General features: G+C 35.4%; 1 protein-coding gene across 1 annotated transcript in view; it reads left to right on the top strand.

Moving 5' to 3' along the window:
- DACH1 (dachshund family transcription factor 1) overlaps window positions 1-27,967 on the top strand; it is a 414,817-nt gene that overhangs the window by 146,856 nt on the left and 239,994 nt on the right. The window contains exon 2 of the mRNA XM_032611650.1: window positions 27,138-27,253. Coding sequence (XP_032467541.1) covers window positions 27,138-27,253 — 116 coding nt within the window. The remainder of the gene's footprint in view (window positions 1-27,137; window positions 27,254-27,967) is intronic.

The following is a 27,967-nucleotide window of genomic DNA, read 5'->3' as shown; positions in this document are numbered from 1 at the left end:
ACCCCAGAAGTCAACTTTAAAGTTTCTTTCAAAGAGAAATTCTCCAAAGACTCTCAAGACCCAATGCAATTTTTAAGTAAATTGTATGCTTTGCAGATATTCCGCAGGATTCATTTATTCTGTTTTTTCATATAAGAATCTATATGAAGAGTCAGGAAAGGAAACGTTGGATGTTTTTAAAGTATTCTGTCATGTGTTTTACTACCTGACAACCTTAAATTGATATTTATTCAAAACCACTTTTTGCCTTTTTAAAAATTCTATGTCTTTCAACTACGTGCAGTTCAAAAATTTAAATCCCTTAGTGTGGCTTAAAAGATACTTTTTGATTAGCTCTTGTTTATTTTAATATCCTTTTTTTCCATAACACTCCCATCCCACTCATCAGATATAGTTTCATGCTTGCAGTCCAGATACAGGGCCCACAGAAATTCTAGCTCTCACTCATCTCTGGGACTTTCTGTGCTACTCTTCCAATCCCTTCCAATATTTCAATTTCCATGGCACTTTTTATTTGAAATTTGGCAAAAATGGGAGGTCCTTGAGATGGATTCCATAAAGCAAAATGCAAGTTTTTAAGAGAAAATCAATTAATTAATTTATCTACACAAAATTATTGCAAGGTCAAGGATTATAGTACTGTTGAAGTCAAGGGTTGTCATTTTCTTTCTTTTCTATCCCCCTTTAGACACATATGGTCTTGGACTCTATTATATTATCACATTTAAATACTATGATCACATTTAAATGAAAGATTTTCATGCACTTAAAGTGCCTGTTCAAATCTGTTGCTCATTTTCTAAAATGGAATCTTTTTGTCTTCTTATTATTGAGTTGCAAGAATTCTTTACATATCCTGAATCCAAGTTCTATTTCAGATACGTATTTAGTAAATACATCTTTATACGTGTATTTGTAAATACATATAATTTTCTCCCTGCTAAAAAGAAATAGATAAAATGTTTTATTACTCAAGGGCAAACTTTATATATTTTGGTGATCAATCAATATTAAAAAACAATATCCATATAAGTAAAGTTTGGCTATGAATAAGTTTTAATCATTTAAAAAATATTCAAGTGGGGCTTCCCTGGTGGCACACTGGTTGAGAGTCCGCCTGCCGATGCGTGGGGCGCAGGTTCGTGCCCCGGTCTGGGAGGATGCCACATGCTGCGGAGCGGCTGGGCCCATGAGCCATGGCCACTGAGCCTGCGCGTCCGGAGCCTGTGCTCCGCAACGGGAGAGCCACAACAGTGAGAGGCCCGCGTACCGCAAAACAAAAAAAAATTCAAGAACCATTAGAAAAATGGTTGACAAGATAGCAATCGTAAGCAACATTTTAAGATTATGTAGAAGTTGACTAAAAAAAACCTAATACTTGAAAGACATTAGTTTGCTGATTTGAAGTCTTGCATAAGCGTTTTAGTCCAAAGTAAAATATTCAGTGTATCTCTCCAGATCTGTATTTGGAAAAAGAGATTATATAGACTAAAGGGTCATTTTTGTAATTAATATGATCATACTCCTGTTTCAAAGGAATACGTTGAGAAGTGAAAAACAATTAATAAATCAACTGTTTTGACTCCACTGCATCAAGCTCATTTTTTTTAAAACACAATGACAATACTTCAACTGATGCCATTTACATTTCTTTTTTTTAAATTAATTTAATTTAATTTATTTATTTTTGGCTTTGTTGGGTATTTGTTGCTGCACGCGGACTTCTCATTGCAGTGGCTTCTCTTGTTGCAGAGCACTGGCTCTAGGCGCACGGGCTTCAGTAGTTGTGGCTCGCAGGCTCTAGAGTGCAGGCTCAGTAGCTGTGGCGCATAGGCTTAGTTGCTCTGCCACATATGGGATCTTCCCAGACCAGGGCTCGAACCCACATCCCCTGCATTGGCAGGCGTATTCTTAACCACTGTGCCACAAGGGAAGTCCCGTCAAGCTCATTTTAATATTAGTTTTTAATTTGACTTTATGGCATGTCAATTGATTGATTTGGTGTTATAGATAGAGGTATAGGAATAAACCATGCAGAAGAGATAGTTTGTATTTTGTATGCTTAATGAATCCTTGATCAGGATTTTGTTTCTGATGCTTCTTCATTTTTGGTTTTAGTGAAAATTGCTAATCCCTTGCTATAAAGCTTTAGGGGCCTCATTTATAGGTGACTAGTAACTTTTGAAAAAATAACATATTAGTCTCCAAGTATATTATCATTTTTTTCCATTTCAGTGAGACTGGTGAAATTCTCTTATGTGCTCTCTTTCAAGATTAAAAGACAAATAGTGGGTTCTGTTTATAAAACACTATGTGCCCTTGAATATTTGTTTGCATACCCATCTCTTCTTCGCCACTTTCGTTGCCCTCTATAGCCTGTCATCATAGTTTATTTAAATTTCTTCATTATCTTCTAGCAAAGGTTCCACTTTCTAGTCTTTCTCCACAACTTCACATTTAGCACTAACTTACATTTCATTTCCTTGCTTCAAGTTGTCATTTTTCTATAAATCAAGCCTTCTAGCTAGGCCTTTAAGGCCCTTGGACATCTGATTACAAATTATTCTTTTAACTTCATCTTGCTTAGATATAAGAGCCTGATTATTATTCCTAAGCAAATTTTATTTCATGACTGTTTTCTACATCTTTTCTCTGGAATTATTTGCCTCTCCTCACATCCTTTCCAGATTCCAATCCTTCCAGTGAATTCACCAAATCAAATATCAACTATTTTAGGAAACTTATAGATACTCTGTCTCCTCAGTGTTCAATATCTGCCCTTGGCTGCAATACATACAGGCTCATATTCAAGGCTAGCCCAGTGCAAAGTGGAAATGTGGGACCCCTTATGATAAGAATTCAAGATGGTGACAGCAGAGCCTTAAATCCAGTGCAAGAATCTCTCTTAAGCACCGGCCCAGTCGCATGCTCTGTTGACACTTTCTCAAGAAATTCTTCCATAGCGTACAGTTCACACCCTTACTGCCTATCACTTACCACATAATATTTGTGGTGTGTATGTGTGTCTGTCACCCCTAGAGCTTGTGATTTCCATGAAGAAACACACCATGTATTAATCTTCTCTGAAGTTCTATAACCTTATAAATGTCCTCACAGGAAGAAGAGGCTCACTAAACTGTATTGAATTCAATGTGAAGAAAACTGTGGCGAGAAAAACATTCAAAGGTGTATTTCTCCAAGACTTACATATTAAATAATTTTGGGAAATAATAATTTCCCAAATATTTTTCAGAAAATAATTTTCAGAAATTAAAATGAAAATCATGGTTTATCAATAAGATCTTTAAGACAATTTCGATAATCAAAGCAAACCTTTAATACTGAAGCAGATTCATTGTAAATGTGAGAACTCAGTTTGAAATAGATTGCAAAGAATCATTTTAGAATATACTTAAGTTGATTCTAATATGAACATGGATGCATTTTAACATTATTCAACATTTTGTAGTACTTCAAGTAAGAATGCACATTTTATTCAGAAAAATAGAATAAAATTGTGTAGTGGAAGAAAATTACCATAAGCAAATAAAATTATTCTGAAAAAATATCTTGGCCAGTGAAATCATAAGGAAAACATCGTAGTTCATGTTTGTGAAGGAACTAATTTTATTTCTATATCAAATCAGCATGTTAAAAGAATGGAAGGTGTCCAAGTAATCACATAACATGTTTTTGCTAAATTTCAGATACTAAAAAAAGAAATAGCAAGCAAATTGAAAAATTATGTCTCACTGATTTGCTCATTTCAAATTTGAATATTTGCAAATATGCTATCTTGTTGGGATTTTAATTAAGGAGATGTTATTTTTAAAAATGCAGTTTTGTCATTTGTAATAAAAATACAAAATGCAAATATTTTGTCCAATAGATTTCAATCAGTATTAACTTCTTAAATTTAAGCAGAATTAATAATACATGTACAGCTAGATTTTTGCCCCTTTCTGTTTTCCTTATTCTTCATAAAATCTCAATGAAGATATACATAATAAAATGCCATTTAAAAATTCTGAAACGGGGCTTCCCTGGTGGCGCAGTGGTTGAGAGTCCGCCTGCCGATGCAGGGGACACGGGTTTGTGCCCCGGTCTGGGAAGATCCCACATGCCGCGGAGCAGCTGGGCCCATGAGCCATGGCGCTGAGCCTGCGCGTCCGGAGCCTGTGCTCTGCAACGGGAGAGGCCACAACAGTGAGAGGCCCGTGTACCGCGAAAAAAAAAAAAAAAAAATCTGAAACGGTATGTGGTTCTGTTCTGAGAGCTGTAATATTTATATTAGAAGATACTTCGAATATTTATATGTGTTGAAGCCAGATGGTAAGGCTAGGTGATACTTATGATGAGGTTACGGTCACTATATTTTTAATTGATGGGGAAAAAATGGTTTGTCTCCAACAAAAAAAATTAAAAAAATAAATAAAAGATATTGTATGAGGGTGAAACAATAAAGGCACAAGTTCAAGATTAGTTGTTAAGGGGGGTGGGCTATGGAGGCAGAGAAATGATGGAGATAATTGAAAAGCACACTTAGAAAATTCTTATGAACTATATATAATAATTACTTACTGTTATAATGGAGACTTCATGGCCTTCTGAAAAGAGATGAGACAATATACTTGATTCTGAAAAAGAGCCGTGCTTCCCTGGTGGAGCAGTGGTTGAGAGTCCGCCTGCTGATACAGGGGACGCGGGTTCGTGACCTGGTCCGGGAGCATCCGCGGCTGGGCCCGTGAGCCATGGCCGCTGAGCCTGCGCGTCCGGAGCCTGTGCTCCGCAACGGGAGAGGCCACAACAGTGAGAAGCCCGCGTACCGCAAAAAAATAATAATAATAAAATAAATAAATAAATAAAAGAACCATTTGATCTATGGATGGAAATGGCAGGTCTGATGGGGACTTAACAGCAGAAATAACTTTTTCTTCTAAGTCCTAGCTAATGATGGGATTGGAGAAGTTTCTTTAGTAGTTAACAAATTACCCATCCACCTATGCATTCATTTATAGGCTTGGGTTGTGTGAATTTGGTGAAGAATTCAAATTCATAGAAACAGTTTTTGAATAAATTCACTTTTAATGATGTTTAATGATGATTTTTTAAACGTTGTTTAAACCATTGTCTCCCATAAACTTTAGCCGCCCCTATCTACTCACTATAGGCAAATACTCATTTACAAATAGGATAGTTTCTTTAAATGAACCCCAGTGTCCCCAGAATTGTAGCCAATAACATTCTGGTCACTAAATAGTGCTGTAGAACCAATCTTTTTTTTTTTCTGGACATGGACTTTATTCTTATTTCCAATGAGGATTCTTTGGATAAATGAAGGTCAAATCTCAACATAAAATACCATTACTAGAATAAAATCAAGTCCAGGACTTAGGCCAATTTACCTTGACGATAATAACTGGATACTTAGTAGATATTTGATAGTTTTCAGTCCTGTCCTAGACCTGTCTTAATCACCATTATCTGCAAACACAATTGATCATTCTTTATATATGTGCTAGTAAATACAGGTTAGAGCTTTTTACCATATCACTATCATAAAAATACAACTATAAAATAATATTTTAATCAAAATTTATCAGATAATTTACATTGATTTTAGCAACAAGGAAGCATATTTGTAATTAATATATTTTAATTTTTATTAAAGCCTGTTTATTTCTACCCTTCCTTATTTGAAAAGCGATTAAATGCCACCATAACTAGGTTAAAAGTGAGTTTTTATTACTTTGTTTTCAGTCAGTAAAACATTTTGTCCTGTAATAACTTCATTTTAAGTCTCTATCCACCTCTTTCTCATACTTGGACAGTTTATTTTGGACCATTTGTCAGTAATCAAATTGCAATCTTTAGTCAGTCAAAGTTTATCAGTACATCCAAATCTTAACATGTAGGCTCCACATAATTGGTACCATCATTCAAAATGCAACTTTTTCTCCTCTTCTCCCTTAAGAATGAACCAAGAATTAGCTGCAGGGAGCATATTTGCTCTGATTAGGAGCCTGCTGTTATTCTTATGCAGATTCCTGACTCTACCCACAGGAGTCAAAGGCTTCGGGTCTCAGTATGTTTACTTCTGAAGCATTATATCAGCAGTTGAGCTGTGTCCTATATATGCTCTTAACATTTTAAGTAGTTATAACAAATAACTATCGTATTTATGATGCATCTTGCATAGTCAGTCTTAACTGCTGCAACAAGCAACACCAAAATCTCAGCGGCTTATGACAACAAACATTTATTTCTAGTTCACGATGGCATATGTAGCATCTGCTCACATTCCCATGGCCATAGTAAGTCCTAGAGCCGAGACCAAAGTAAAAGGAGTGGAAAACCTTCTACACTGAAGAAGTGTACTTTTCTCATACACTTTTCCTCGGGAAAGCATAGCAAGGACATCGAGGGGACAGCTAACCAATAATAGCATGTATCAGTCAATGTGAATTTATAAAATGCCTACTATCCTTTGACTCTGCTAATATCCGGATGCCATACAAGTAAGAAAATTACTTAGAGTTCTGCTTTAGAATTGAATTTTTGAAAAGAGAACATTTTTAAAAAGTGAGAAAAACCTAACCAATTACTATTTTTAAATCTAGATTGAGATGGCAATAAATATGTTAGAATATAGGTTGTTAAACAGATATTTGAAAATCCAGTCATATACATTCTAAATTAGTTCCTGAATAAGAGTGGCAAGGCTCTTTAAAATAATTCTTATATAACCTCTTGGAATGTTATAGTCTAATAATTTTTTCTCTTGTGCAAAATTTTTCTGAATTGATTAAATTGACTTCAGAAAGGATCTATTTTTTTCTCACTAATTTTAAAGAAGTAATTTATGGTTTAGTCCTTAAAATTAACTCTCCATTTGGCAGCATCATTTATGCTGCTGTCAGCACCACCTTTTCCTAAGATAATTATTATCATGTGTTTCAGGAAAGATGTTAGGGTGTATTTCAATGCTTTTATTTTTTTAATCAGCATTGTTCCTTGTCTCAATAAATCTCTGCTCTTATACAAGTTCAATGCTAACTTTTGCGTGACAGTATTTTCTGCTTCAATGTGGAGGAAAAATAAATTTAGAGTAATTGCTTTCAGAGGTTTATTGTCTTATAGGACTGTTGTAAGAAAATAGGATGCAAAGCATTTGTTAATGTTTGCTTGCTAAGCTATTGAAGGTAGATGTTTATATAAGCCCAGAATTATTTTCTTTCTTCCCTGGTTCATAGTACTCTAAGTTAATCAAGAATATAATTCATTGGTGGCAAACTTTTGGAAATGATTTTGCAAGAAATGTAGGTTTAAATACACTATATAATTTTCACTTCAATTTACTACCATAAAGTTGAAATTTATATGAAAATCATATGCAATTTAGAGGCCTTGTAAATTGAGAACTTATTTCATATTTTTGAAAGTACTTTAAATGTGAATAATTTGAGTGTTGCAGATACATTCCTTGTACCTTGCTTGATTTTTAAAACAGAATGGTGTAGCATGGGATAGAATGGGGAGAACATGGATATTTGCATAGCTTCATTCGTGCATGTGTTAAAAATGTTCTTTTGGTAAGAAGAAAGAGGAGGAAAAGGTTAAGGCAGAAACTAAAGCTTGCTTACTGTGTGCACAGGTACATGCATGAGCACGCGTGTGTGTGTATGTGTATGTATAAACATATACACTTCTGTAATATGGAGTTGGCTGTGTTGTCAATGGCAGCTCTGAAGCAGGAGGGGTTAGATTGTGGAGCGGTGTCACGGCACTTGGTCATCACATAGAAGATTAAATATTTCTGCAATGCTGTAGAGAGCAGTAAACCAGGAATTTAGGCTTCCATTCTCAAAACAAGCATAAATTCAAACACTATGAAACAGCATGATATTGAACAAACATTTACACCTCATTACAAAATCTGGGTTTTTCCTTATACTTCCTTTCTTTGGATTAATATACCATTCTGTTTTCCTACCTACACTTTATCATCTCACATAGGATCCATTCTGATTTTTATTTTCATCTTTCTACCTCACTGAAACCTTATTTCTTTTTATTTCTATTTCTTCTCCAAACCCTAGTTACTTCCTTAATTACCTCATATCAATTTGCCTTTCATTCTATCACTCTTTCTCATTTCCTTTTGTATTTGATCTTTCTGGATTCTGTGCTTTGATGTTTAAGTGAGTTCACATATATCTGAACCAAGAGCCATCAAATAGAAAACCTTTTGTAATAGGATATGGAGTGATATGCATCATTATATCCTGGGAAGACTAAGTGGTGAATAAAGTGGGATCATTTTGGGAAAACAACTGTGTCTAAAATTATAAATGTAATAATCATCTACTATTATACTGAATTATTAAATCTCAGATTTAAATATATGCCTACCTAAGAAAACATCTTGATCATGTAGTAATTTAAAAAGCATCATATTTATTGGTTTCATATACATTCCTATATATATATAACTATATGTGGAAAAAAAAGCTACTTAAATGAATCTGTGTTTCTGTGAAATAACACTGCTGTCTTGCATGCCAGTTAATAGCTTTTTGTGTGCAACTCATTTCTGCATGTATACATGTATCAGTCCTTCTTCAAGTTATTAATATCTCCTATGTGCTTAAAGATCAAGGAGAGACCTGGTAAAGGCTTATTAGCAAGTTTGATTTTAGATTTTAGGTCAAGAGCTGGTTTTGTATTTTTAATCTATAATTCAGGAAAACTTACTAGAAAATAATTCACTAAGTGAAAGTTAAAATTTAGGAGCCTTTAAATTAACTCCACTTAATTTAAAATTAATGGATTTTGCTTTTAACTTATTAAAAGGTTAATTTACTTTGAACTTCTCTTAACCAATTAAAAGGTAAGATGGGGTGAGAGATGTGAAAAGTTTGGAAACACCAACTTGCCTTAATTGTCATTTTCAAATATAAAGTTTGCATTATGTATTCTAGTTCCACAGAGGGGGAAAAAGGAAAGGAAATCTTCCTTTCCAAATATTAGAATATTAGTATATACATGCATACAGGGCTAGTCCCGCTGTCCTAGGGATCTAACCTACTCTACAGCACTTCCTTAAATGTAACTGTGTAAATTAAGGCTGTTCATTTCTCATTATATGTTCCTGAACTTCCTCTCTGAACAGCAGGAATGCCTCCTAGTTTGCCGAGATCAATTTTTTTCTTTGTCTTTTCTGTTTCCCTGTTCTCGATCCGTTTGCCATCCCCATTGGCTTCAGCATGTGTGGAGAATGCCAGCATGTGTCCAGGCTGTGTGTGTGTGCATGCACACACACACATGTGTGCTTTTCATAGAATCTTGGAGTTCATTAGTCTAGAAGGGCAGGCAAACAGGGACTAGAAAACAACAGAAAAGGTACAATTAAAACTAAGACCATGAAATCAACCATTTTCAGCATTACAAATTCAAGAATATAGCAAAATAAGAGAAGCATTGCTTTTAAGTTTTTGATGCTAATCAATGAATGTTTTGACATAAAGTTACACTGTAGCATTTTATATATTTGACTGTAAAATTTGGTTGGGAGAGTTGATACAACTTTTGGCATTTTCTTCAAATATTTCTTCAAATCTCATGAAGAGTTTTGTGTGAAAGTTGAAAACGAGATAAATTCCTTGGTTGATTCAAAACATCTTCTATAGCAAAATTCTACCATTGTCTTTTTTCATCTTGTTCAGATTGATGTCTTACATACTAAGAGGCTCTCTGCTCATAAACTACTCACCAGACACCCCTCCATTCAGAAAGAGTAAATCCTGTCAATTAAGCCAACATAAAGAGTGTGAGGCATCTATACCAAAGAGGCCATGTCTTGTAGAAAGATGTGTTACTCATTCTTATCCAAACAGGGAGGCCTTGAGATTTAATAAAATTTATTGTTGAGGTCTAATTTATTGTTGAGGTCTAGAAGCCCTGTGTTTCAAAAACTGAAAAGCTGGTTTTCAGAAAAGTCACACTAAATATGGATGAAAAATGAAATATAATTCAAAAATTGACCACTTCAAGGTGTAATTAAAGGTGAGAGCTTTTTACGTAGTTAGCAATCCTAATATCTTCATTCATTTTTTAAAATTTATTTTTGGCTGCATTGGGTCTTTGTTGCTGCGTGTGGGCTTTCTCTAGTTGTGGTAAGCAAGGGCTACTCTTCTTTGCGGTGCGTGGGTTTCTCATTGCGGTGGCTTCTCTTGTTGTGGAGCATGAGCTCTAGGTGCATAGGCTTCAGTAGTTGTGTCACGCGGAGTCAGTAGCTGTGGCTTGAGGGCTCTAGAGCGCAGGCTCAGCAGTTGTGGCGCACAGGCTTAGTTGCTCTGCGGCATGTGGGATCTTCCTGGACCGGGGATTGAACCCTTGTTCCCTGCATTGGCAGGCGGGTTCTTAACGACTGCACCACCAGGGAAGTCCCTCTTTATTCATTTTTTATCGTGTTTTTTTTCTTTAAGTATTTGATGTAATATTTTGTGATAAAAATGTTTCTTTGTATTTGCAGCTCCCCTTAATATAGAAGAGTTTTGGAAGCTGAACTTGTCCTAAGCTTTTCAACTTGTGGAAAGGAAATAGCCAAGTTATAAGTTCTAGGCAATAAAGTCTAGATGTTATGCTCCTAATAGGCAAGCAGTTTAAGGACCTATTTTTAATTATTTATTTTTACTTCATACTAATGCTTCTAAAGTAAGATACTCATATATATATATATATATATATATATATATATATATGCAATTTTCTACTAACATATTCAGAGCAGTACGTTTGTTTCTCTTGGTTTTTGAAAAGTAATTTTTCTTTTAATACCACTGAAACCATCTCTGGATTTTCTATTTCAGTGTTTTTCTGATTCTAAAAAAATGTTCACTGCCAAATATTTAGAAAATTTCAAGAAACAAGTAAGAAAGCAAAGATACGATCACATATAAGAAGAAAACCACTGATAGCATGTATAAAATATGATCATACTGTAGTCTAATTTGTTATAAAACATAAAAATCTATGATGGATGTGTTTCTGTATCCTTTTATCTAGCTTTCTAATATATAATTTTAATGACCTATTGGAATTTCAGTCTAGGATACACTGTAATTTATTCAACTCAACACATATGTATTAACATCTAAGGTCTTATTCTTACATAGCCTCTGTCTCACACTACCTCAGGATGAATTCTTAGATTTGTCAGTTTGAAAGTATTGAGCTAAAAGTATTCAAATTTTAAATTTTGATACATTAGACAGAATGGGCCCTGAGAAATATTATGCAATGTACATACTTCTACTAGTATAGTGTCAGTATTTTTTTAGCTTTGCCAATGTGATGGACATAATTGATATTTTATATTTGATCTTTAATTCCTTATTTACTAGTCAGGTTGCATATTTTTATAGGTTAATTAACTAATTATTTTTTTTGATTTTTTTTTGCTGTTCATATTTTTTGCCATTTATTATTGGATTCTTCATTGTTTATAAATTAAGCTCAAGAATCCTTTGCTTTTGATTTATATATTTTCCTATCTTGTTACTTATCTTTCAACATTAGCTTTCCTAAATATGTTTTTAATTTCTGTACAGACAATTCAATCAATCTTTTTTTAATAGTTTCTAGCACTAATGCCATGCTTATAAAGTTCTATCTTATCTCAAGGATAGTTTTTTGCTATTTTTTGCTTTTTTTGCAATTTTTTCTGCAATTGTTAAGCATGTAATTACTTAATCTACTTCTTTAAAGGCATAAAATGCAAATCTGTCTGAACTTTTCAAATAACTAGCAAATTGTTCTGACACCATACTTTATGTAATATAGACTTCTAGTGGATTGAAATGTAATAATTTGAGACTTTTTTATATAACCATGTGTATGTAAGGTAGAATCTGTGAGAATAAAGTTTAAACCAAAGATGGTTTATTTTTGATGATGTAGAAGCATAGATTAAACCAAATGATTAGAAATGTACACTTTATTATGGAAGTGTGAAATAAATTTTCAAGTACATGTGTCTAGATTTTTTAAACTAAATTCAGAAATGTGCATATTTAGAAGTGGGATACCTTGGTTGATGATTTCAAGAGCCACAGATTGCCATCAACTTAAAAATTTATGGAGTATTCTCTTTCCAACCACATCATTTTGAAGAGCAAAGACAGATTCAGAGCATTCAGTTAGAGGTAGGATAATGCAAAGAGGGCAATAACTCAGCAGCCTTCCACTTTATCATCGTTATCAAATTGACACCATACAAAACACTCTGACATGCCATAGCCCCAGCCTCTCAGGCACTTAAATAGCTACTAAGGCAGTGTAGACTTCAATGGCCATAGATCAGCAATAAGCATCTGTTTTTTCCTCCATGCACTCATTCATTCATTTAATAGATATTTATTGAGTCCTTACTTTGTGCCAGACACTCTTCCTATATTCTGGGAATACAGAGGTGAACAAAACGCATTCAAATATCCTTGCCCACATAGAGCCTATCTGGACAGATATTACTAATAAATAAATAAGTATGTGGTACTCCTAAACAACACTCAGGCTAAAAAGATGTCAGAGTGCGGGAGGTGAACTATTAACTGAACCCAGTGCCATGTTGTATGGGGGCTGGGGAAGGAGGCATAAAGACGTGTTACTGAAGAGTATTCTAGAAAGTAGCAATAGCAAGTGCAAAGGTATGGAGGCAAGCTTTCAAAATAGTAAATACATTTCAAAATAATAAATATATTTAGAGTTGTAGATAGAAATACAGCCTTGAAAGTGAATTTCAAAAATCATGTACAAATGGATATTTACTTCTGATGTAAATTTCTTCAGGGTAGAAACATTTTTATGATTAGCATCGTGATTCAGAGTGAACTGTGGCTCGGTCAGATGTGGTTCTATTCATCTCAGTCCATGACCTAGTCAAGTTACTTATTCTCCCTCCCATAATCATTCCATCCATCTGTAAAAGGGGCATAATGATAATATTTATCTGATAGAGCTATTGTGATGATGAAATCATATAATGCATGTCAGAGTGTTTAGCATAATCACAATCACATAGTAAATTCAGCTATTATTAGATATAAAAATTGGGGGGCATCATCAGAAAATCTACAAACAACAAGTGCTGGAAAGGGTGTGGAGAAAAAGGAATCTTCTTGCACTGTTGGTGGCAATGTAAATTGATACAGCCACTACGGAGAACAGTATGGCGGTTCCTTAAAAAACTAAAAATAGAATTACCATGTGACCCAGCAATTCCACTACTAGGCATATACCCAGAGAAAACCATAATTCAAAAAGACACATGCACCCCGATGTTCATTGTAGCACTATTTACCATAGCCAGGTCATTGAAGCAACCTAGATGCCCATCGACAGACAAATGGATAAAGAAGATGTGGTACATATATACAATGGAATATTATGCAGCCATAAAAAGGAACAAAATTGGGTCATTTATAGAGACGTGGATAGACCTAGACACTGTCATAGAGTGAAGCAAGTCAGAAAGAGAAAAAAAAAGTATATATTAACACATATATGTGGAATCTAGAAAAATTGTACAAATGAACTGTTTTGCAAGGCAGAAATAGAGACACAGATGTAGAGAACAAATGTATGGACACCAAGGAGGGAAAGTGAGGGGTGGTGGTGGTGGGATGAATTGGGATACTGGGATTGACATATATACACTAATATGTATAAAATAGATAACTAATAAGAACCTGCTATATAAAAAAAAAATTAATCTCTTTCTTGACAATAGCAGCAAACTTAATTTTCACTCTAATCTCATGAAAATCTGCAAAATTGTGAGCCATTATACTTCATGAACTATCACAAGTATGAATGTTATAATTAGATCATACATTTTGTTTCTTGAATGTCCCATTTAGACACTCAATACTTGCCTTGCCTCTTACAACATGATCTGCACTTACCAAGCTTACCCACTCCTTTCGGTTGAGTTTCACTATTGGACACACACTATTAGCTGCCCATTATATGGGAAATGGCAGGGGGACAGTGGTGCTCAAAGGCCTTACAATACACCTGGGACTGTAAAACACGTAAGAAACATAATAAATCCATCAAAATGGCCTAGAAATACTGTGCAGATGGAGCATTCATTGAGGCCTTAGCCCACCCACCATTCCTCATGCTCTATGTACTTTTTTGCCTTGGAGCCCTTGACCTTGCCATTCAAAAACCTTCAACACCTTCTTCTCACCTTATCTCCCTCAGTCAAAATCACACTCCTATTTCAAGACTTACCACAAATGCCACTTCTTTCTTTATATTATCTGAAAATTTATCCTCTTTAAAAATAATCACTTGAGACTTCGTGTCATAGAATAACTGCATATTTTACAAACAACGAGCTTCTTTTTGAGAAAGTGTTGCAATTTTGTGTCCTTCTCTCTGTCATGGCATATACGATGGGTCTTACCACCCAGTGGCTAACCAGCACATGTCTGTGGGCTCTAATGTGGGAAGGAACACGGAGTAAATCATCAGATCTATAGTCATGGACTTTGAGAGACGTTTTTCTGACCATGAAACTGAGGCAGAATTTTCAATATCAGAAAGTCTTCTAACAAAGAGAAAGATAAAGAAAATTGACCAAAATATGGAAACTCTCTATGTTCTGTTTTTAAAAGTCAAAGTGTAATAGACTGCTCTATAATAGAAATTTCCAGCACAAGACTTAATCAAGAAAGTTTTTCCATTTGAACTAATGAATAAGAAAATTTATACTTTATTTGTAGTAACACTATATTTCAACCATGTCTTTGCCTCAGTTTTCATATTTATAAAATGAAAATAATAATGTCTCCATCTCACAAAATTAGCCCTCAGAAGTGCTCAAAAGAATTCCTGTTGCACAAAAATAGGCCAGCTTTAAATGTAAACTATTATTACTTAGTCAATTTAAACAACAAAATTAAGGCAAAACTTTTTAGTATTTTAAATTATGATTTGGGAACGAATAAATAATTAGAGAATATAGGAAGTATTAGCATAATGATTGGATTTTAAAAGCAGCCTCTGCACAGTATTGCAGGGGACAGAATCCCATGATAAAACAATGTCTATTCAAGCTTGAAAGGACATTTGCCAATGTCTTCTTCAACTCTGTGGTGCAGGCAGTTTACATCATAATTTTTTATAATATCAAACATTAGTATTAAAAGACCATTCATTAAAGAAAACATTTTCATAAAGTATTAAATAGAATTCAATGAATGTAAATAACACTAATAACAATGTTTGGTGCTTATGTAACATCTATGTCAGGTAATGTATTAAGCATGTTATTGAATCTCTACAGGCTAGAAACAGCATAGCTTTGCCTGTCTTAATCTAATCCTTTCATTAGTTCATAGGCCCAGAATCCTCCTGGGAGTATCAGAAAGTTGTCAGGAGATCTCTGAATTCTGGGGCTGGTATCTGAATCTCTGTGCTTCATAACTACATTTCTTGACAGCTCCCCATGTGTTACACAGTGGAGGAGAATGGAGGATGTATATATTTTTTTTCTAACAGGTTTCTCAAATAAATTAGTTATGTACATTTTCTCCAGAGGTAGCAAACAAATAACTTGTCAGTGAAGGGTGAAAACACACAATTTAGTTTGAGTCAGCCATCTTACCTCTGCATTCACAGCAGGAAGACAAGATTTCTGAGTTCTGGCTTAGTAGATCCTGTTTTTAACTCTCATTTAAAACTACATCTCAAAAGATCAAGAGTTTAAGACAAATATTGTTTCTACTTCTGTGACTTATGTGTGAAAAATGCTTATACCAAATTGTTGTTGCTGTGTGTGTGTGTGTGTGTGTGTGTGTGTAGATTCAGTTACTTTGCCAGAAATTTATGGTTGTGATTACTTTAGAACATAAAGACTGATGCACACTTATAGCTTTTTCATTCCTTATTGTTGGTTAGCTATCCTTTCCTTACAAAATATTTTTTCTCGTATATTCAAAGCATATAGTAGCAACTTTGGTTAAGATTGAGATTATAAATATTATAGAAAAATGAAATAAAACTCATTTGAGTCATTTATGAATTTCCTTTTATGGATACACACCCCTGTTAAAGTAAACTTTTTTAAGGGGGATAGATCAGCTACTGGTTGGAGTCAGATTTTATCTACAGAGTTAATTACATAACACCAACTTGGACTCCTTTTTAGTTCCTCTAAAATGTAACATCACAAAAAAGATACATTTAAAGTAATTAAATGAATCATAATGTTCTGAAGACATTTAACCAAAAATCAGAGCCTATTACACGTCTTAACATTTTTCTCAAGGTCAGAAGAATGGAGACAGTATGGAGAGATGAGATAATGACCCATGAAACTATTTAACTATTTGAAAATGATCATGTGCTAGACTGTGTGATACTAACCATTTTAGGAAAGGAAAGATGAACATGGGTTTGAGTAATTCAGCATGTCATTACGGAAGTGTGTGTGTGTGTGTGTGTGTGTGTGTGTTTGTAAGGCAGGGGTGTGCCTCTGTGGTCTTTCCTTACTTAGCAACCCCTCCTCTTCTTCAGTTGACTAATTCCTGTTTGCTCACACCTCATCTTCCCTGAGGTATTTAACAAGATTTATTGTAACTATATATGTATCTATTGGGCTGACCAAAAAGTTCGTTCAGGTTTTTACTACGATGTTATGGAAAAACCCGTACTTTTTGGCCAATCCAGTAATTCCCCCAGATCGATTGAAAGTTACTTAAAGTCAGGGGTAGTATCTTGTTAGTATTTCCAGCTCACATTGGAAGGTCAGGCACACTAACATTTGTTTGTTGACTACATTAACCAACAAATATGGAACAGAGGCAGATTTCATGCTCAGGGCTTGGCTTCTAGACCAGATTGCCTTTGTTCACAAGTATTACTTTTTTTAAAGACTTAATTGTTTTTAGATCAGTTTTAGGTTTACAGCAAAAGATACAGAGAATTTCCATATAGTTCCTTCTACACATGCGTAGCCTCCCACTTTATCAACATCCTCCACTAGAGGGGTACATTTGTTACGTTGGATGAACTTACATTGACACATCATAATCACTCAAAGTCCACCTTTTACAGTAGGGTTCATTCTTGGTGTTGTACACTCCATGGGTTTGGACAAATGTATACACCATTACAGTATCACACAGAGTATTTTTACTGTCATAAAAAGCCTATGTGCTGTGCCTATTTATCCTTCCCCCTACCCAACTCCACTCTATTACTTTTTATGTGTGGCATATTGAGTAAGGCATTTTACTTTCTTGTATTTCAGTTTCCTCATCAGTTAAATAAGGATAACAATAATACCTGTCTTAAAGGTGTGTTATGATTATTAAAAGAGTTAGATGACATTGTGAACTTAGCACAGGGACTAGGGGTTAGACAACATAATACAACTGTGACTATTTTATTATTTAATGTACTATTCCAAAATAAAATGAAAACATTTGGGAAAAGGGCATTCAGAGTGTTGGAAATGGCATCTCCTACAGAGAAGAATTGGATATTATTTTTTTTTATTTTTTTTTTTTGTTGTTGTTTTTTTTTTTGCGGTACGCGGGCCTCTCACTGTCGTGGCCTCTCCCGCTGCGGAGCACAGGCTCCGGACACGCAGGCTCAGCGGCCATGGCTCACGGGCCCAGCCGCTCCGCGGCATGTGGGATCCTCCTGGACCGGGGCACGAACCCGTGTCCCCTGCATCCGCAGGCGGACTCTCAACCACTGCGCCACCAGGGAAGCCCTGGATATTATTTTGAGATTAGAGCAATGAACATATATTGGGGCCAAATTCAAGATAATCTGCAAAAACAGAGCCATTGCACATATATGAACAGGGTTATGGTATGTCCCAGTGAGATAAAAGTCTAAATACGTTACTTTTGGTTCAAACAAAATATAACCAATGTTAATTGCAGAGAAAATGTAGTCATTTGAAATTCAAACAGAAAAATTACAAGAAATGAAACTTTTTTCTTTGTGACTAGGAGTCCAGAGGTTAAATAAAAGATTGGTTTAGATATTGAATGTCTTAGCTGGAATATTTTTTAATATTAAATTTAAATTTTATAGAATATGGTTTTGAAGTATGACAGAAACTGTGAGAAAGAGGCCAATAAAGTACTAACTCATCCCAAAACTTTAAGAAAGCCATTTACAATTGTTTCCCATTAGTTTAGGATTTTCCCCTTAGGGGATTTCAGTCATTCTTTACAGATAATTTTTTTTTTGCGGTACGCGGGCCTCTCACTGTTGTGGCCTCTCCCGCTGCGGGGCACAGGTTCCGGACGCGCAGGCTCAGCGGCCATGGCTCACGGGCCCAGCCGCTCCGCGGCATGTGGGATCTTCCCGGACCGGGGCACGAACCCGTGTCCCTTGCATCGGCAGGCGGACGCTCAACCACTGCGCCACCAGGGAAGCCCTTTACAGATAATTTTGAAACAGATGTGCTGTGGGTAGATTTATCTGTAGCTTGGAAGGCTTATGGGAAGTAGAGAAAGTAGTAAGGTGATTAAAAGGTTAAAACTATTTGGCTCTCTAGACAAACGTGTCATTAAATGCAATTTACAAACAGTATCCTCTTGTGAGAAATATCATGTATGTTGATGTATAACGTATGCAATGGAAAGGTAAAAATAAATAGTATTAAAATTTTATATTCTTTAATTTAAACTTTAAATTACATTAAATTACTCTTAATTCCACAAAATATTAAAAAATATGAATATACTTTTGAGATAAATCACTAGATATACTTTATAAAGTGTAATTTACCTTTGATGTGAATAAATAACTCAAATTGAGAGGAGAATATGAGATCTCTAATTTGATAAAAACAATATCAAAAAATATATTCATTAAGTAAGAAATCCATGATTAATATATTAAGTCTAAGATTAATATAACTAATGCATTTCATGGATTTTAAATTATCTTCTTAATGTGGCTATCACGTATAGATCCTATGAAAGGGGAGTGGGGACTTAAAAACTTTAGGGGCTAGATTATCCTAAGTATGTAACCTGTCAAACAGAGACTCTCTTTAGGATATTGGACTGTAATTAATTGTTAACACAATATGCAAATGCTTAAGTATAGCTTAGTTACATTCCAGTATGTTTTAACTTTTATTTTGGGGCAATTCCTATTCAGTATTTAATAGCTCCAACAGAGCTGGAGACCTCAGAAATTTTGTCAATGACCTTTGAAACAGGATTCATATAAAATAAATTTCCTGTACTACTTGAATTTTGAAGTCAGAGTCAGCAATAATTCCTCCTCACAAGAGTAGCTAATTTCAGCTCCTATTTGTTTTCTGTTTGTAATGATTTCAGTTTACTCGTGTTAACCTTGTGTTTTGAGTAATTATCAACTCATATCAACTCTATAGAATATGTGAATTGCTGCTTTTCTTGTCTCTGGAGAATACTTCTCATGTGACAATTGTCATATGGCCTATGACACAGAGCATGGCTTTGTAATGTTGAGAGATGAGGAATTTTTATAATTTGAATACAATCATACTGTGAGCACAAGTCTCTAAACAGATTCCCTGGAAATAACAAGTTTCATGGTAAACTAAGTTTTAGTAAATGCCTATTTCACCATGTTCTTAGAGCTTTATAGTACACTCTAGCATAGTGAAAGCTCTGAGAAATTGATCCACAAAACAAAAATATTAAAAGCTTTAGGAAGGGGACTTCCCTGGTGGCACAGTGGTTAAGAATCCGCCTGCCAATGCAGGGGACACGGTTTGAGTCCTTGTCTGGGAAGATCCCACATGCCACAGAGCAACTAAGCCCGTGAGCCACAACTACTGAGCCTGCACTCTAGAGCCGGCAAGCCACAACTACTGAGCCCATGTGCCACAACTACTGAAGCCCCTGCGCCTAGAGCCCGTGCTCCGCAACAAGAGAAGCCACCGCAATGAGAAGCCTACTCACCTCAATGAAGAGTAGCCCTGGCTCACCGCAACTAGAGAAAGCCTGCATGCAACAACGAAGACCCAGTGCTGCCAAAAATAAATAAACAAACAAATACACTCATTTAAAAAAAGACTTTAGGAATTTGTGAAGTTTTTCCACAAAATATATGTATGATTAATAAGTTTAATGGGGCATTTGCCAAGTTTATTTGAGCACAGAACCTTTTTTAAAATTTATTTTTAGCTCTTTTTTACAGGAAATTTTATTTTGTGTATTTGTATCTGTTCAGTTAATGTATAGAATTGCCTACTGTCTTAGTCTTGCTCAGCTTGCCAAACAGAATAGCATAAACTGGGTTGCTTAAAGAACAGAAATTTTTCTCATAGTTCTGGAAGCTGACAGTCTGAGATCAGGGTGCCAGCATGGTCAGTTTTGGGGAGGGCTCTCTTCATGGGTTGTAGACAGCTGCCTTGTCACTCTGTCCCCACAAGGCTGAGAGAGAGCAAGCAAGCTCCCTGGCATCTCTACTTATAAGTACACTAATCCTTTCATGAGGGTCTTACTGATAGGTCCTCATCTAAGCCTAATTACCTACCAAAGACCCAATTTCCAAATACCATCACATTGGGGTTAGGGCTTCAACATAGGAATTTGGGGGGAATATAATTCAGTCTATAACACCTGCCATGTAAAGAGTTGAGGGAATGTTATGTGTTCGTGCTTATGAGCCAGTAATCTGTATGCTTTCCAAGTGTACAGCTGGCAAAATTTCAAGTGCTTGCCCCATGGGGCTCGGTATTTTGGTTATGGTGGAAAACATCTCTTTTATGAATTAGTTCATAACCTATTTGTACTGAGAAGTACACATGTCTGGGACACACACCTACACAGAAAATGCAAAAATGTGTCTAAACAAATGTGCGATATGAGATTGAGAAAGTGCTCAAATTTGTCATCATTGCAAAAAGTAATGTATCTTTCAAAATTTTGCCAACTGTAGAAAAAAACTTCATGCAAAGGGAAAATAATGCTAATCATAAAAAAGGCTAATCAGCCTTTCAGACAACTGAAAAAAAAAGATTCATCTAGCAACTTAACAAGATCCTTCTAAGGGAAAACTACCCATTTATAACCTGAGTATTATAAATCTGCTATGACTTTTGGTGAAATGTATACATACATTAATCTTGGGAAGTTCTTTGTGTTCTTTTATTTTGATGTATCTATTTCATGACGTTGATTCGATCTGGAAGATATTAATGAGTATTTGTACTTTTCATATTTTAGATTAATTTTATAGTTCTCACAAGGGTAATATTTTTACATATAATCACCTGCTTTTTATTAGATATTTTAGAACTGATATGGAAAAAAAAGAAAGATAAGGAGGATAAATTATATCTGGTTTCTGCTATGGCTAGAGGTAATCCTCAGGCACTGATCAAGTTTAGCCAGAATCGTGATTTGTCCACAATTTGGAATATATGGCCAGAGTACTGAAGTGTTAAACAAATTAATTTTAAAAGTTGTCTTCATATGTTAAATGTAGTACATGCTTATGACAGAGGAACTAAAATCTTCAGATGTAGAAAAACTGTAATTCTCCATCCAGTGATAATCCCTCCTAATAGTCTACTATGTTTCCTTCTAGTCTTTCTTTTTTTTATATGCATATTTATTGCATTTTTTACTTAATTTCTCTCTCTTGTGCTGTGGTATGCCATATGTGCAGGTTTGTATCTTGCTTTTTCACTTAGAACATAAGCATTTATTTCTCTTAGCATAAATTACTCATAAACATCCCCACTTTTTGTGACTCCATAGTGTTCAAGTGGGTATATAAATCATTAAGCAAAGTGTACTTTTTCAGTCAGAAATAATAATATATATATGGCTTATATATGTGAATATATATATTTCTCGTATTTCTTGGCTTGGTTTTGTAGAAGTTTACTAGAAAAAATTATGCAAGATATAAACACACAATTGGCGCTTTCCTGGGGTGAATAGATTGGAGAGGGCAAATGAACTCTTGTAGATTAATGGAGCAAGACTCCTTCCCCCCTAAATGCTTGTTGTGTCCCAAGACTAAAATCAATGCTCACTTGCTGCCATGTATTTTTCTTCTTCATTGTTATCCCACAGGCTATTTAATTTTATCTTCCCCCTCAAAGAAAGGAGTGTCTCTATTTTACAACTTTAATATCTAGCTCATTACTTGTTGTACAGTAGCTCCTTTCTTTTAGACAGATGGTTGAAGGAATTGAATGATTGAATGGAACCCTTCTTTCATTTCTCTAGACAGATAGGACTTGGAACCCAAATTTCTGTTTAGCAGCTACTTTCGCATTTCCTAGTTTATAGCCATCACAGTCTCTTTCTGGATTTCACGGTCCTCTACTCCAAATCTCAGGAGGAGAATGGAACTTAATTTCTTCAAAAGTACTGAAGAGGTTAACAGAAAATGGTGTTTGTGGAGGTTAGGAGTTGAAAAAAATGTACTGTACCTTCCTGTAGTATTTCAAATGCCTCTCACTCTTTTGATGCACTTAGCCTCTTTAAGTTAGATTTTGACTTCACTGTGAGTAAGCACACTAAATGGACTAGGGAGAGTTGGTAAACATCGTACAGTTGAGGGAGAGAGAGAAATTAGCCTGAGACTGATTTAATGATGTAGAGTAAGGAGAGACGTCTACCCAGTGATCTGTCTGAAAAAGAAACTTTTTTCAATCAGAACTGCAGGAAAGGATGTGCCAGAGTGGATTCCTACCAAGTGTGAGAATCCACTGTATCCACTGTGAGATGCCAAGTGTGGCCATCTCTAAGTGATTGCTCTGCTTTTTTAATGCAAATGGTTGAAAATACTAAAGGGTGTACTATGGCTCATATGTGAAGCTTGCCACAAACAATTACCAAAGTCATAAATTTTGATTTCAGTTAAGCTATTAAGAGTAATTATTTAAGTGAGGTCTTCTGCTTTGATTAGAACTAAGAGAGTTCAGCTGCTCTGATCCTTTGGGGGTAAATCTGGGTTACTGGTGTAGTAAGGAGGCTTGAAGGTGTCTGCTGTTGAGGCAACTGATCATTCCCAAAAGAAGTGCTTTTGCTAATTCTTTCACTTCCTCTTTTCAGTTAAGTTATTCTTTTTCTTTCCAAGTACAACTTATTTCTAACAAAGCAAGCAGGTCCACTTTTTAAAAAATATCTTGATTTAATCAGTTATTCAGAGACATTAGGTGGCTTGATCAAGGCCACACCTTCTAGTAAAGAGGTGGAGCCAGTATTTAAAGCTAGATGTGTCAAGACAATACAACCCATGCTTCTGACCATGGTACTACACAGCTTCTCCTGGAAGTTCCCTAAAGCTCTACTGAAAGTAATTTAAATATTCAAGTATTTTATAATTAAGTTATCTTCCTAGATCTTCTGGAGTTAAACCCTGTAACAGTTAGTGACCAAGACTGAAGTAAGGGTAAAACATCGAGGCTGTCAATAAGGGGACCTAACTTAGGTCTTGAAGGGATAGAGGAAAGTCTTGTTAATAAATAAACCGTCTAACTTCCTCTACACCAGGAAGTCTTGTATAACTCCAAGAAGAGCTCCCCTCTTGTTCTTAGGCAAAAGGATAAATGACTTGGCTTTTCTTCCAAATCTTTCTGTGGAGCGCCCCCCTGCCCCCATTCTCAATTCTTTGCATAGATATCTCAAGATTGTACTCTCCCCTAATAGTAAAGTAATCCCTAGTAGGGTGTGAGTAGATGGCTTTAGGGTGCTACCACCACCAAGGGTATTTGCATTTTAATGGAAGGCTTTAAAAGATCTTAAAGCTTCAAGACTAAAAGCAGTAAATCTGTATTAGTGGAATTGGAGGCAGTGTGATAGATTGGGCAGGAGCTATCCGGGGTAAAAAGAGCCCACTGGGTCTTTTCTAATCACAGTGTGAAATAAAGTGTTCCCACTTAGTAGCCTGAATTCTGCTTCCAGAGTGAGGGCTGTGAGGACAGCTCCTGTGGCCTCAGTAATAAAGTACTGCTAAACAGTTTCACCTTCTTTAAAAGCAAAACAAATCAAAGAACTAAAACTTTCAAATCTTAACTTCCTTTTCCTTTCCCACTTTCTCCACAGCATCTTGCTTGAGATCTCTCAATACTTGTATTCTTTTTCTCTGACCTTCATATGTGCATTTCGCTTCTTTAGACTCAGAATCCCAAACTTTTTTTGCATCTCACTTTTCATTTCCTGGAAACATGGAGACTACTGGAATTGATGAGGAATTTGAAGAATTGGGCTTAATAAATTGGGTTAAAATGTATTTAAATACATACAGTGAGCCAGGCACTGAGCTGTTTTAAGGACAAAAGACATATTTTATACACTTTCTGCTATACAGTCTTGGGAGTGAAACAAATAAACAGATTAATATAGTCAGGGCAGAAAGAGCTATAATAGAGTTGCTCACCATGAGCTGTCATAGTGCATAGAAGGAATACTCACTAGAAGTGGTTAGTTAGAAGGATGATGAAAGTTTAGTCAGGTAAAATGGGGATGAGAATGGAATGTAGTAAAAGGCTTTGATCGCAAAGGAGGCAGGTTGCAATAGAGGTAGTGTAATAGGAGACCAAAAGGTGGTGTCAGAGGAGACCAAAGCAACATGGGACATTGTTAATAAATTCATTAGGGCCAAATATAAACCATGAATGTAGGAATAAAAGGAAGAGATTGGAAAAGTAGACAGGGGCCAAATATTGGAAGGCCTTGGTACTGTGTTAAGGAGTGTCAATGCTCTAGGGAACTATTGATATCTTTAAGCAGTTGGAAAACATGATTAAATTTGCATTTAAAAATCATTCCAAAATCAGTATGGAAAGTTATCTAGACTTCACTCTAGGCTCTAGAGTGGGACAAAGCTGGAGGTATGTCTTGGAAGAGCTGTGATAGTAGATCAAATAAGAAAGGAAGGGATTGATCTGGAATATAAGTGTGTGGATAGAAAGAATGGGTAGAGAGATAACTTCCATTGGGATGGTGCTTGAATGTACAAAGGAAGGGAAAGACAGCTGAGTGCTGGATTTTCGGCTTAGTTAATTATGTGACATTTTGCTGAACCAAGGAAAAATAGGTTTTAATGGAGAAGATGCTGAATTCAGATTTGGACAAGCTGAATCTTAGATTATTATAGAACATCCAAGCAGGTATTTCCAGTAGACAGGCATTAATCTGTCTGAATCCCAGGAGGAAGCTTTAGGCAGTAGATAATATATTTAGCTGTTATTTCGTAACATATCAGTAATGTTTATGAAAGAGATTACTCAGGGAGAACGGAGACTATCAGAGGGCTGTTGATGGTCTTATGGCAAATAACAGGAGTTAAGGAATCAGCTTAGATGAAGAGTAATAATGAAGAATAAGAATAAGTAGCCAGAGAGATGCTTCAGAATACACAGGGCAGTGTCCTTATTGGTTAGCAAAGCAAATGCACAATTTACTTGCTCTTGGTTCAAAGTGCTCCAGGGTCTGGCCATAGGCAGTAAGTCTAACAGTATGGATTTCTGCCCCTCATTTTATTTGACCTGTTTCAACTCACTGGAAAAAATCTTGTACATTCATACATTTTCATGTTTCACTTCCTTTCACACATTCTCACAGGAGTGTGCTTTTCTTCCGTTCTTTTTCCTCTCCATGTCCAACCCATCCTTCAGAATTTTCTTCTAACCTCCCAGGACCATGAAATCTTATCTCCAACAGGGAACATATCATCATCCAGCCTAACTTCCCATTAGTGTTCAGGTTGCAACTTGCTTAGGACACAGCACATTCTAGTTTTCACCCTAGTTCTTTCTGCACCACATTTGTCCCTTTGGCAAGAGTATAAGTTCCTGAAGACTAAGAACCCATTCTCCCAAATTAGCCTCCATGGTGCACTGCTTTGAAAACAGAAAGAGCTTACTAATAATTGTTAAATGACTACATATATTACTTACACTAAATAATAGAGGTAGGATCTTTGAATCTTCTGATGAGACAAAGGCTCTCAGCTGAAGCTGACATGGAGATGTTAACTTATTAAGGATGTATCTGGAGGTTTTGATATGTCCTGGCACATGTTGGCCAGAAAAATGATGGAAAAGCCTTTCATAAATGTATATTCATGATACAAAGGCAGGCAGTGACAACAATGCAAATTATCTTTGTTTCAAAAGTTGCTAATACTGTATTCTTCATGTTTTCCTTATACAAGGATGGTGAATACTTGTATCCTTTTCACCTTCTGCTTTTACAATTTTAAAACTTATCATTGTACAATAGGCAGGCAAAGGAGAAGTACTGCTGAAACACAAAGTATTTTTATTTATCCTAAAGGCAGATATAAGATGCTACACTGGCAGTTTCTAAATGATGTTCTACAAATAATCTTAAGCCTTTCCAATGTATTTTAGCAGATTTAAAGTAAGGCAACCTAGTGGGGCTATTCATTTAAATAGAATAAGGGTTAAATGATAACTTGACTTATCTTTTAAATGACAAAAAATAAAGAAATTGCAAGACCTTTTCACACATTACATATGTATTGTCATCTATCATCTAGATATCAGGCTAGCAGTGCAAAGTAATAAAACATATCATCGAAAAATGTGCTATAGGTCTGAATCACTCTTTCATTCCACCTCCCAGCTAACTGTAGTATTAAATCAAACAAGCAGAACATTTCCTTAGGCAGCCATTGCCTTTTAATTTCCTGAAGAACCTTAAAATATCATTCATTACAAGTACTACACATATTTGGTTTTTAAAATTCTCATAAATCAATAGCAGGCTGACTGTAATAATTATTACAAGTTAGTGCATAATTTTCGTGCTGAAGGCTGCATGCAGAACTTTAGCATATGCAAACGAGGCAATTCAAACTGTGTATAGATATTAATATGAAGAAGCAGGTAACGAGGTGCAGGCTATGAATTATGCATCAAGAGTGGCTGATCTTCAATGAGGAAAATGAATTCAGCATGTAATCTAATTAGTGATGGAAGTCTATTACATCTAACTGCAAAAGCAACTGTCCTTGAAACAAATTTATTTACAGTCCATGTTACCACTTGAAACAACTTTGAAATGATGTGTAAGACAACAGTTTAATTGTAAAAATTTTTTGTTTGTTTGTTTCAGTTCTAGACCTGGAAGGCCTCCTAAGAGGACTCAAAGTGTCACCTCCCCAGAGAACTCTCATATCATGCCACATTCTGTCCCAGGCCTTATGTCTCCTGGGATAATCCCACCAACAGGTAAGAGTGCTACCTACTGATGCAGAAAATATTCAAAATCAACCAGTGCCATAGATATTCACCCTCATCAGTTATATTTTGTTCACACTAAGATAATGTTACTGATGAGAATTTATTTCAAAACTGCATTATGATTATCATCATTTCTTTATTTGAAATAAAATTAAAGAAGTTTAATTGAACACAGTGCTAGGAGTTATTCTAATTAATCCTCTTGCTAATATCAAATGACAAATTCTTATCCCTACTTTCCTGTTAAGGAATTGAAGCTCAGAGAGAATCAGTAACTTTCCCAAGGTCAATCAGCTGGTCACTGGCAGTGGTTATTCAAACTCAGGTCTCTGGATTCTAAGTTTATATTTCATTCCACAAAAACTCACAAAATAGATTAGCATGCATCCAAACAAAAGACTATAACCATGTCAAATAGAAATATCTCCTGTTTCTCCCAAACTATTTCTGTTAGAAGCATTTGAAGGATGTTTATCACTAGAATTTTGAAAATGTACAAGTAAAAGAATAGTCTCGACCACAAAAGCTCTATACCATAAACAGCTTTCATAATGTGCTGCATGCAAAAACAGCTCGTTTGATTTTCACCACCTGGATGTGTTCATTAATTCTTTTATATACTTACACATGTCTGCCCACTTTCCATGTTTCATCCAGACTCAGAGCAAATTAAAATTATGATAATAATGATATTATTATTAT

This window comes from Phocoena sinus, chromosome 18 (genome assembly GCF_008692025.1).
Source record: "Phocoena sinus isolate mPhoSin1 chromosome 18, mPhoSin1.pri, whole genome shotgun sequence".
NCBI classification, from domain to species: Eukaryota; Metazoa; Chordata; class Mammalia; order Artiodactyla; family Phocoenidae; genus Phocoena; species Phocoena sinus.
This window is presented reverse-complemented; position numbering and strand designations above follow the sequence as displayed.